This window comes from Pezoporus wallicus, unplaced genomic scaffold (genome assembly GCF_028554395.1).
Source record: "Pezoporus wallicus isolate ANWC-B61680 ecotype Strahan unplaced genomic scaffold, APGP_CSIRO_Pwel_v1 contig_9757, whole genome shotgun sequence".
NCBI lineage: Eukaryota > Metazoa > Chordata > Aves > Psittaciformes > Psittacidae > Pezoporus > Pezoporus wallicus.
In genome coordinates, this window is record NW_026635027.1 from 3,390 (window position 1) to 14,869 (window position 11,480).

The 11,480-nt window shown below is 61.5% G+C and overlaps 2 protein-coding genes across 3 annotated transcripts; one reads left to right on the forward strand and one right to left on the reverse strand.

Annotated features, from left to right (window-relative positions):
* Positions 1-2,456: 2,456 nt before the first annotated feature.
* LOC130599945 (transmembrane O-methyltransferase homolog) lies at positions 2,457-8,781 on the forward strand. Its single transcript, XM_057410841.1, has 4 exons — positions 2,457-2,715; positions 4,734-4,930; positions 7,239-7,560; positions 8,720-8,781. Exons 1-4 carry the CDS (start codon positions 2,457-2,459, stop codon positions 8,779-8,781), a joined length of 840 nt encoding a protein of 279 aa, XP_057266824.1.
* Positions 8,782-9,354: 573 nt separating this feature from the next.
* ANAPC15 (anaphase promoting complex subunit 15) lies at positions 9,355-10,500 on the reverse strand. Of its 2 annotated transcripts, XM_057410720.1 has the most exons (4): positions 10,354-10,500; positions 9,885-9,944; positions 9,654-9,791; positions 9,357-9,543 (listed from the first exon to the last, which is right to left on the reverse strand). In XM_057410720.1, exons 1-4 carry the CDS (start codon positions 10,471-10,473, stop codon positions 9,496-9,498), a joined length of 366 nt encoding a protein of 121 aa, XP_057266703.1. In that variant the 5' UTR covers positions 10,474-10,500; the 3' UTR covers positions 9,357-9,495. The 2 variants fall into 2 exon arrangements, with proteins under 2 accessions (XP_057266619.1, XP_057266703.1); XM_057410636.1 differs by having other exon boundaries at positions 9,355-9,543; positions 9,654-9,944.
* Between the last annotated feature and the right edge of the window lie 980 nt (positions 10,501-11,480).

Here is an 11,480-nt window from a genome sequence, read left to right on the forward strand (position 1 = left end):
TGGTCCTGATCCTGACCCGGTCCTGGTCCTGATCCTGATTCTGATCCTGACCCAGTCCTGATCCTGGTCCTGATCCTGATTCTGGTCCTAGTCCTGATCCTGGTCCCCATCCTGATCCTGATCCCGGTCCTGATCCTGATCCTGACCCAGTCCTGATCCTGATTCTGGTCCTAGTCCTGATCCTGGTCTCCATCGTGATCCTGATCCCAGCTCTTCATCCTGATCTCGCTCTCAACAGCACCAACTGCTCTCGATCCTTCTCCTGATCCCAGCCTTCCTTGAGATCCTGATCCCTGATCCCAGCTCCTGATCCTGATCCCGACAGCACCGAGTGCTCCTGATCCTGCTCCTGATCCCGACAGCACCGAGTGCTCCCAGTCCTGCTCTTGATCCCAGCCTTCGGAGACATCCTGATCCCAACAGCCCAGAGAGATCCCGATCCTGATCCTGCTCCTGATCCCGACAGCACCGAGTGCTCCTGATCCTGATCCTGCTCCTGATCCTGACAGCACCGAGTGCTCCCGATCCTGATCCTGATCCCGACAGCACCGAGTGCTCCCGATCCTGATCCTGATCCCGACAGCACCGAGTGCTCCCGATCCTGATCCTGATCCCAACAGCACCGAGAGATCCCGATCCTGATCCTGATCCCGACAGCACCGAGTGCTCCCAATCCTGATCCGACAGCACCGAGTGCTCCCGATCCTGATCCCGATAGCACCGAGTGCTCCCAATCCTGATCCTGATCCCAACAGCACCGAGAGATCCCGATCCTGATCCCGATCCCGATAGCACCGAGTGCTCCCGATCCTGATCCTGATCCCAACAGCACCGAGAGATCCCGATCCTGATCCCGATAGCACCGAGTGCTCCGGATCCTGCTCCTGATCCCGACAGCACCGAGTGCTCCCGATCCTGATCCCGATCCCAGCCTTCGGAGACATCCTGATCCCAACAGCACCGAGAGATCCCGATCCTGATCCTGATCCCGACAGCACCGAGTGCTCCCAATCCTGATCCCGACAGCTCCGAGTGCTCCCGATCCTGATCCCGATCCCGACAGCACCGAGTGCTCCCGATCCTGATCCCGATCCCGACAGCACCGAGTGCTCCCGATCCTGATCCCGATCCCGACAGCACCGAGTGCTCCCAATCCTGATCCCGACAGCACCGAGTGCTCCCGATCCTGATCCCGATCCCGACAGCACCGAGTGCTCCCGATCCTGATCCTGATCCCGACAGCACCGAGTGCTCCCAATCCTGATCCCGACAGCACCGAGTGCTCCGGATCCTGATCCCGATCCCGACAGCACCGAGTGCTCCCGATCCTGATCCCGATCCCGACAGCACCGAGTGCTCCCAATCCTGATCCCGACAGCACCGAGTGCTCCCGATCCTGATCCCGATCCCGACAGCACCGAGTGCTCCCGATCCTGATCCCGATCCCAGCCTTCGGAGACATCCTGCTCCTGCTCCTGCTCCTGCTCCTGCTCCTGCTCCCGATCCTGCTCCCAGTCCCTGCTCCCAGCATCCTGCCCATTCCCAGCCTCCTGCCCGCAGCCTGGGACCAGGTACGTGCCCCCCAGCCCCTTGCTGCACCCGGGGACCCCCAAGCCCCCAGGTGTGGGTGCAGGGGCAGGATCTGGGGGGTGGGGGGCAGGCTGGGGGGCACTGGTGTGGGGAGGAGGCTCTGCAGGGGTGCAGAGCACTGCAGCTCATGGCACAAATGATGCCTGTGGGGCTGTGTTTGCTCTGGGGCTGTGTGTGTCTATGGGGCTGTGTTTGCTATGGGGCCGTGTTTGCTATGGGGCTGTGTGTGTCTATGGGGCTGTGTGTGTGTCTATGGGGCTGTGTGTGTGTCTATGGGGCTGTGTGTGTCTATGGGGCTGTGTTTGCTATGGGGCTGTGTGTGTCTATGGGGCCGTGTTTGCTATGGGGCTGTGTTTGCTATGGGGCTGTGTGTGGCTATGGGGCTGTGTTGCCTATGGGGCCGTGTTTACTATGGGGCCGTGTTTGCTATGGGGCTGTGTTTGCTATGGGGCTGTGTGTGGCTATGGGGCTGTGTTTGCTCTGGGGCTGTGTTTGCTCTGGGGCTGTGTGTGTCTATGGGGCCGTGTTTGCTATGGGGCTGTGTGTGTCTATGGGGCTGTGTTTGCTCTGGGGCTGTGTTTGCTGTGGGGCTGTGTGTGGCTATGGGGCTGTGTTTGCTCTGGGGCTGTGTTTGCTGTGGGGCTGTGTGTGGCTATGGGGCTGTGTTTGCTCTGGGGCTGTGTTTGCTCTGGGGCTGTGTGTGTCTATGGGGCTGTGTGTGTTTGCTATGGGGCTGTGTTTACTATGGGGCTGTGTTTGCTCTGGGGCTGTGTTTGCTATGGGGCTGTGTTTGCTATGGGGCTGTGTTTGCTCTGGGGCTGTGTGTGTCTGTGGGTCCATCCGTGGCTCTCCCCCAGCGCAGCCCCATGGTGTCGGTGGCCATCGCGCTGGCGTTCGTGCCGCTGGTGCTGGCGCTGGCGCTGCGCTCCCGGCACTACGCGGTGCTGCTGGCGCGGGTGGCGCTGGGCTGGCTGCGGGACCGGCTCAGCTCCGCGCCGCGCGAGCACCGCGCCCTCCAGTACCTGCTGACGCACGCGGTGCCCGGCGACCCCCGCCACGTGCTGCTCACCCTCGACCAGTGGAGCCGCCGCTGCGAGCACCTCAGCTGCGTGGGGCCCGACAAAGGTCAGCACCGGCGGCAACGGCGCGGCCACGGCACCACTGGCATGGCCACGGCATCATTGACATGGCCACAGCACCATTGACATTGCCACGGCATCATTGGCATGGCCACGGCACCATTGACATTGCCACGGCACCATTGACATGGCCACAGCACCATTGACATGGCCACAGCACCATTGACATGGCCATGGCACCATTGACATGGCCACAGCACCATTGACATTGCCACGGCACCATTGACATGGCCACAGCACCATTGACATGGCCACAGCACCATTGACATGGCCATGGCATCATTGACATGGCCACAGCATCATTGACATGGCCACAGCACCATTGACATGGCCATGGCATCATTGACATGGCCACAGCATCATTGACATGGCCACAGCACCATTGACATTGCCACGGCACCAGTGGCATGGCCACAGCACCACTGGCATGGCCACAGCACCATTGACATTGCCACGGCATCATTGGCATGGCCACAGCACCACTGGCATGGCCATGGCATCATTGACATGGCCACAGCACCATTGACATGGCCACGGCATCATTGGCATGGCCACAGCACCATTGACATTGCCACGGCATCATTGACATGGCCACAGCACCATTGACATTGCCACGGCATCATTGACATGGCCACAGCACCATTGACATGGCCTCGGCATCATTGGCATGGCCACAGCACCATTGACATTGCCACGGCACCACTGGCATGGCCACAGCACCACTGGCATGGCCACGGCATCATTGACATGGCCACGGCACCATTGACATGGCCACGGCATCATTGTCATGGCCATAGCACCATTGACATGGCACAGCACCATTCACATGGTCACGGCGTCACTGACATGGCCATGGCATCATTAATATTGCCACAGCACCAGTGGCATGGCCATGGCACCATTGACATGGTTATGGCATCATTGTCATGGCCATAGCACCATTGACATGGCCATGGCATCATTGAAATGGTTATGGCATCATTGTCATGGCCATAGCACCATTGACATGGCCATGGCATCATTGACATGGCCATGGCATCATTGACATCATTATGGCATCATTTTTATGGCCACAGCACCATTGACATGGCCATGGCACCATTAATATGGCCATGGCACCATTAACACGGCCATGGCACCATTAACACGGCCATGGCACAATTGACATGGCCATTGCACCACTAATATGGCCATGGCACCATTGACATGATCACGGCATCATTGACATGGACATGGCACCATTAATATGGCCATGGCACCATTAATATGGCCATAGCATCATTGACATGGCCACAGCACCATTAACACAGCCATAGCACCATTGACATGGCCATGGCACCATTAATACAGCCATAGCACCATTGACATGGCCATTGCACCACTAATATGGCCATGGCACCATTGACATGATCACGGCATCATTGACATGGCCACGGCACCATTAATATGGCCATAGCATCACTGACATGGCCATGGCACTCTTGACACGGCCATGGCACCATTGATGTGGCCATGGCACCATTAATATAGCCATGGAATCATTGACATGGTCACACCATGGCCCATGGCGCCGCTACAGCATCGTCGTTATGGCCATGGCGCTGTTAGTGTGGCTGAGACCCTGTTGACACGGCCACAGTACCACTGGCACGGCCATGGCACTGTTGGTATGGTCCTGGCACCATCAACATGGCCATGGCACCACTGCCATGGCTGTGACACCATTGGTGTGGCCACAGCATCACTGCCATGGTCGTGATGCTGTCGGCACAGCCGCGGCACTGCCGACATGGCCTTGGCACCATTGGCACGGCCATGGCACCGCCACCACAGCCCCACGCCAGGACCACAGCCCCACATCCCCCACACCGCACGGTGCCACCGGGAAGCCCTGTCCCTGCTGGTCAATGCCCCCATCACCTGCTCCCGCTGGCAATGGGATCGGCGTCACCATCCCCTGTCCCCACTGACGCCGGTGCCCTCGCCCTGTCCCCGTTGCCGCAGGGCGCGTGGTGGAGCGGGTGCTGAGCGCGCGGAGCCCGCGGCGGGTGCTGGAGCTGGGCACATCCTGCGGGTACGGGGCCGTGCTGCTGGCGCGGGTGCTGCCCCCCGGAGCGCGGCTGCTGACGGTGGAGAGGGACCCACAGCGAGCGGCCATGGCGGAGAAGGTCATCCGGCTGGCGGGGTTCGATGAGAGCACCGTGAGCAATGGGGTGGGGTGGGAATGGGGGGGGAATGGGATGGGAATGGGCAGGAGGTCATCCGGCTGGCTGGGTTCGATGAGAGCACCCTGAGCAATGGGGTGGGGTGGCAATGGGGTGGCAATGGGATGGGAATGGGATGGGAATGGGCAGGAGGTCATCCGGCTGGCGGGGTTCAATGAGAGCACCCTGAGCAATGGGGTGGGGTGGCAATAGGGTGGGAATAGGGGGAGAATGGGGATGGGAATGGGCAGGAGGTCATCCGGCTGGCGGGGTTCGATGAGAGCACCGTGAGCAATGGGGTGGGGTGGCAATGGGGTGGCAATGGGATGGGAATGGGGATGGGAATGGGCAGGAGGTCATCCGGCTGGCGGGGTTCGATGAGAGCACCGTGAGCAATGGGGTGGGAATAGGGGGGGGAATGGGATGGGAATGGGCAGGAGGTCATCCGGCTGGCGGGGTTTGATGAGAGCACCCTGAGCAATGGGGTGGGATGGGAATGGGGTGGGAATAGGGGGAGAATGGGGATGGGAATGGGCAGGAGGTCATCCGGCTGGAGGGGTTCGATGAGAGCACCGTGAGCAATGGGGTGGGAATGGGATGGGAATGGGATTGGAATAGAGACGGGAACGGGCAGGAGGTCATCCGGCTGGAGGGGTTCAATGAGAGCACTGCGAGCACCGGGATGGGGTGGGAAAAGGATGGGAATAGGCAGGAGGTCATCTGGCTGGTGGGGTTTGATGAGAGCACTGCGGGCACCGGGATGGGAATGGGGTGGGGTGGGAATAGGGGTGGGTGGTGGACAGGGTGGGAATGGGGTAGGGAGGGAATGGGTATGGGAATGGGCAGGAGAAGGTCGTTCCGCTGGTGGGGTTCAATGAAAGGACTGTGAGCACAGGGATGGGATGGGAATGGGGTGGGAATGGGACGGGAATAGGGGCGGATAGTGGACAGGATGGGAATGGGGTAGGGAGGGAATGGGTATGGGAATGGGCAGGAGAAGGTCGTTCCACTGGTGGGGTTCAATGAAAGGACTGTGAGCACAGGGATGGGATGGGAATGGGGTGGGGGGGGACAGGATGGGAATGGGAGTGGGGATGGGAATGGGCAGGAGAAGGTAGGGGACGGGCAGGGCACAGGGAGGGAACAGGTATGGAATGGGCAGGGGATGGGCAAGAAATGAGGAGGGAATGGACAGGGGATGGGATGGGAATGGGCAGGGAACAGGGATGGGACAAGTTGGGAACGGGGAGGAAATGGGCAGGGAATGCACAGAGGATGGGGAGGGAATGGGGAGGGAATGGGCAAGAAATGGGTAGGGAATGGGATGGGAATGGGCAGGGAACAGGGAAGGGACAAGTAGGGAACGGGGAGGAAAGGGGCAGGGAACGGGCAGAGGATGGAGAGGGAACGGGCAGGGGACAGGCAGGGAACGTGCACGAAGCGGGCAGGGGAAGGGCTGGAGGCGGCAGAGGCAGGAGCAGGGGCAGGAGCAGAGCAGGAGCAGGAGCAGGAGCAGGAGCAGGAGCAGGAGCAGGAGCAGGAGCAGGAGCAGGAGCAGAGCAGGAGCAGAGCAGGAGCAGGAGCAGAGCAGGAGCAGGAGCAGGAGCAGGAGCAGAGCAGGAGCAGAGCAGGAGCAGGAGCAGGAGCAGGAGCAGGAGCAGGAGCAGGAGCAGAGCAGGAGCAGGAGCAGGAGCAGAGCAGGAGCAGAGCAGGAGCAGAGCAGGAGCAGGAGCAGGAGCAGGAGGAGCAGGAGCAGGAGCAGGAGCAGGAGCAGGAGCAGGAGCAGAGAGGAGCAGGAGCAGGAGCAGGAGCAGGAGCAGAGCAGGAGCAGGAGCAGGAGCAGAGCAGGAGCAGGAGCAGGAGCAGGAGCAGAGCAGGAGCAGGAGCAGGAGCAGGAGCAGAGCAGGAGCAGGAGCAGGAGCAGAGCAGGAGCAGAGCAGGAGCAGAGCAGGAGCAGGAGCAGAGCAGGAGCAGGAGCGGAGCAGGAGCAGAGCAGGAGCAGGGGCAGGGCAGGAGGAGCAGAGCAGGAGCAGGAGCAGAGAGCAGAGCATGAGCAGGAGCAGGAGCAGGAGCAGAGCAGGAGCAGAGCAGAGCAGGAGCAGGAGCAGAGCAGAGCAGGAGCAGGAGCAGGAGCAGGAGCAGGAGCAGAGCAGGAGCAGAGCAGGAGCAGAGCAGGAGCAGGAGCAGGAGCAGGAGCAGAGCAGGAGCAGAGCAGGAGCAGGAGCAGGAGCAGGAGCAGAGCAGGAGCAGGAGCAGAGCAGGAGCAGGAGCAGAGCAGGAGCAGGAGCAGGAGCTCCCGGTGCAGGTGGAGCTGATCGTGGGCCCCTCGGAGGAGGTGATCCCGCAGCTGCGGGCCCGGCACGGCCTGGACGCCGCCGACTTCATCCTCATGGAGCACGGGAAGCGCTGCTACGAGCGGGACCTGCGGCTGCTGGAGCGGCACCGGCTGCTGGCGGCGGGCGCCACGGTCCTGGCCGATCACGTCCTGTTCCCGGGAGCGCCGCGCTTCCTGCGCTACGCCAGGGGCTGCGGGCGGTTCCGCTGCCGCCTGCACCGAGCCAGCCTCGAGTACTTCCACGGCATCCCCGACGGCATCGCCGAGCTGCGCTACACCGGCAGGCCCGCAGGTGGGCACCGGCCGGGAACGGGGAGCGAACGTGGGGGGGAATGGGGTAAGAACATCCTCATGGGGGGAATGGGGTGGGAACATGGGGGGAATGGGGTGGGAACATGGGGGAATGGGGTGGGAATGGGGTAGGAACATGGGGGAATGGGGTGGGAACATGGGGGGAATGGGGTGGGAACATGGGGGGAATGGGGTGGGAACATGGGGGGAATGGGGTAAGAACAGGGGGGAATGGGGTGGGAACATGGGGGGAATGGGGTGGGAACATGGGGGGAATGGGATGGGAACATGGGGTGGGGGGAATGGGGTGGGAACATGGGGGGAATGGGGTGGGAACATGGGGGAAAGGGATGGGAATGGGGTAGGAACAGGGGGGACTGGGGTGGGAACAGGGGGGGAATGGGGTGGGAACATGGGGGAATGGGGGGAATGGGGTGGGAACATGGGGGGAATGGGATGGGAATGGGGTAGGAACATTGGGGTGGGAACGTGGGGGGAAGGGGGTGGGAACATGGGGGGAATGGGATGGAATGGGGTGGGAACATGGGGGGAATGGGGTGGGAACATGGGGGGAATGGGGTAAGAACAGGGGGGAATGGGGTGGGAACATGGGGGGAATGGGGTGGGAACATGGGGGGAATGGGGTGGGAACATGGGGGGAATGGGGTGGGAACATGGGGGGAATGGGGTGGGAACATGGGGGGAATGGGGTGGGAATGGGGTAGGAACATGGGGGGAATGGGGTGGGAATGGGGTAGGAACATGGGGGGAATGGGGGGGAATGGGGTAAGAACATTGGGGGAATGGGGTGGAAAGGAGCTGGGAACATGGTGGGAATGTGCTGGGAATGGGGTGGAAACGTGGTGGGAACATGATAGGAAAGCACTGGGAATGTGGTGGGAACACACTAGGAATAGGGTGGAAACGGAGTGGGAACATGGTGGATATACAGAGGAAATGTGGTGAGAACATGATGGGAAGGGACTGGGACTGTGGTGGGAACGCACTAGGAACATGGTGGAACGTACTGGGAACGTGGTGGGAACATGATGGAATGCACTGGGAATGTGATGGGAACATGATGGGAACGTACTAGGAACATGGTGGAATGCACTGGGAACGTGGTGGGAACATGATGGAATGCACTGGGAATGTGGTAGGAACATGGTGGGAACGTACTAGGAACATGGTGGAATGTACTGGGAACATGGTGGGAACATGATGGAATGCACTGGGAATGTGATGGGAACATGATGGGAACGTACTAGGAACATGGTGGAATGCACTGGGAACGTGGTAGGAACATGGTGGGAACGTACTAGGAACATGGTGGAATGCACTGGGAATGTGGTAGGAACATGATGGAATGGGAACACTGAGGAAACGTGGTGGGAATATGATGGGAAGGGACTGGGACTGCAGTGGGAACACTAGGAACATGGTGGAACGCACTGGGAATGTGGTAGGAACATGATGGGAATGCACTGGGAATGTGGTAGGAACATGGTGAGGACATGGACATGGTGGGAACATACTGGGATGTGGTGGGCACATGGTGGGAACATACTGGGACGTAGTGGGCACAGGATGGGAATGCACTGGGAATGTGGCAGGAACATGGTGAGGACATGGACATGGTGGGAACATACTGGGATGTGGTGGGCACAGGATGGGAACGCACTGGGAATGTGGTGGGCACATGGTGGGAACATACTGGGACGTGGTGGGCACAGGATGGGAACGCACTGGGAATGTGCTGGCTGCTGGAACCACAGCTGGGGGGTGGTTACTTAAAAATAGAGTTTATTGGGGAATGGGAATGGCAACGCTCCAGCCTGGCTTTGGGTCTCTCTGTGCCCCACAGAGCCCCCCCAGTGCTATGAGGGGCACAGGGACCCCCCCAGTGCTGCTCCGCTTGGGAACGGCCTCGGCACTCTCAGATCATCCACTGGTCCTGGTCCTGCTCCGCACCCTCCATGTCCACCTGGGAAGCAGGAACAGGAAGGAGCGGGGGACGCACAGCCTGGGGGTCCCAGCCCCACATAATCGGGGCTCTCAGCCCCACTCTCTGGGGCCTCAGCCCCACATCCTCACCTCGTTGATCTCCCCATCGTCAGGGGACTCGTTGTAGTCGTTCATCTCATCCATGTCCTGCATGTCCTCGTCGTCCTCCGAGTCCTCCTCGCTGTCCTCGTCGTCCTCATCGTCCTCCTCCTCCTCCTCGTCGTAGTGCTGCGGGGGCAGAGCCCGTCCCAGTCCCGCCCCCCGCACGCCCCATTCCCAGCCCCAGCGCCCCATTCCCGCTGCCCCCAGCGCCGGGCCCACCTCGGATGCCGGTTTCCCGATGGGTACCAAGGTGTTGTCCTTCTCGGCGATGCTCTGCAGCTGGGCGGGATGAGCGGGGGGTGAGCACCAGGGGGGGTTCCATGGGGTGGGGGGCACCGGGGACCCCATAAGAGTCCCTTGAGTGCCCCCCCCCGAGTCTCCAAGTCCCCCAATGTGTTCCCCAATGCCCCCCAAGTGTCCCTTGAGCCCCCCCAGAGTCCCTTAGGGGCCCCCCAAGTCTCCCCCTGGGGCTCCCCCAGTCTCCCTTAGGGGACCCCGAAGCCCCCCCACTGGGGCCCAGCCTCCCCCCCCCGTTTAATCCCTAATGAACGCCGTAATTAACGACCTAATTAACACTGTAATTAACGCCCTAATTAACGCTGTAATTAACGCCCTAATTAACGCCGTAATTAACGCTCAAGCCCCCCCGTGGCAGCCTCGGAGCCTCCCTCAGGCCCTCGCCGCCCACCCAGGCCTGGTGCTGCTGCTCCTGCTGCTGCAGCTCGGTCTCGTCCACGCAGGGCCGGTCCAGGTTGAACCACAGCGACTCGGTGACGCGGGGCAGCAGCGACGGGAACAGCGTGGACATGGCCGGGGGGGGGGAACGGGAACGGGAACGGGAACCGGAGCACCGGGACCGGCCGCGGCCCGCCCGGAAGTGCGGCTCAGGCACGGCGCGTGCGCGGAGGGGAGGGGCGGGTCTGGCGAGACCACGCCCACAAGGGGCGGGGCGGAGGGGGGGAGCGATTGATGCGGAGGGGCGCCCCCTCCCGGCTGGGAATGGGAGTGCCCGGGACATCAATGGGGTACCGGTGACACCTGTGGGGTGCCTGTGACATCAATGGGGCACCTGTGACATCAATGGGGCACCTGTGACACCTATGGGGTACCGGTGACACCTGTGGGGTGCCTGTGACATCAATGGGGCACCTGTGACACCTATGGGGTACCGGTGACACCTGTGGGGTGCCTGTGACATCAATGGGGTGGCTGTGACCCCAATGGGGTGCCTGTGACTCCAATGGGGCGCCTGTGACATCGATGGGGCACCTGTGACACCTATGGGGTACCGGTGACACCTGTGGGGTGCCTGTGACCCCAATGGGGTGCCTGTGATTCCAATGGGGCGCCTGTGACATCGATGGGGCACCTGTGACACCTATGGGGTACCGGTGACACCTGTGGGGTGCCTGTGACATCAATGGGGTGCCTGTGACACCTATGAGGCGCCTGTGACATCAATGGGGCGCCTGTGACACCAATGGGGTGCCGGACACCTATGGGGTACCTGTGACACCAATGGGGTGCCTGTGACACCTACGGGGTACCTGTGACCCCACTGGGACATCCGTGTCTCCAATGGGGTGTCTGTGACCCATGGAGGGGCATTTGCTACCCCAGCAGGGTGGTACCTGCCCCCCCCTCCCCCGAGCATCTTTAACCTCCCCAATGGTTTCTGCCCCCCCCCCCGGCTCCCCTGTGCCCCCTTGGGGACACCTCCCCCCCCCCCGGGGCATCTCCAACCCCTGGGGGTCCCCTTTCCCCCCCAGCACCCATGGGGGGACCCCAGCCCGGTGGGGGGGGGTCCGATCCTGC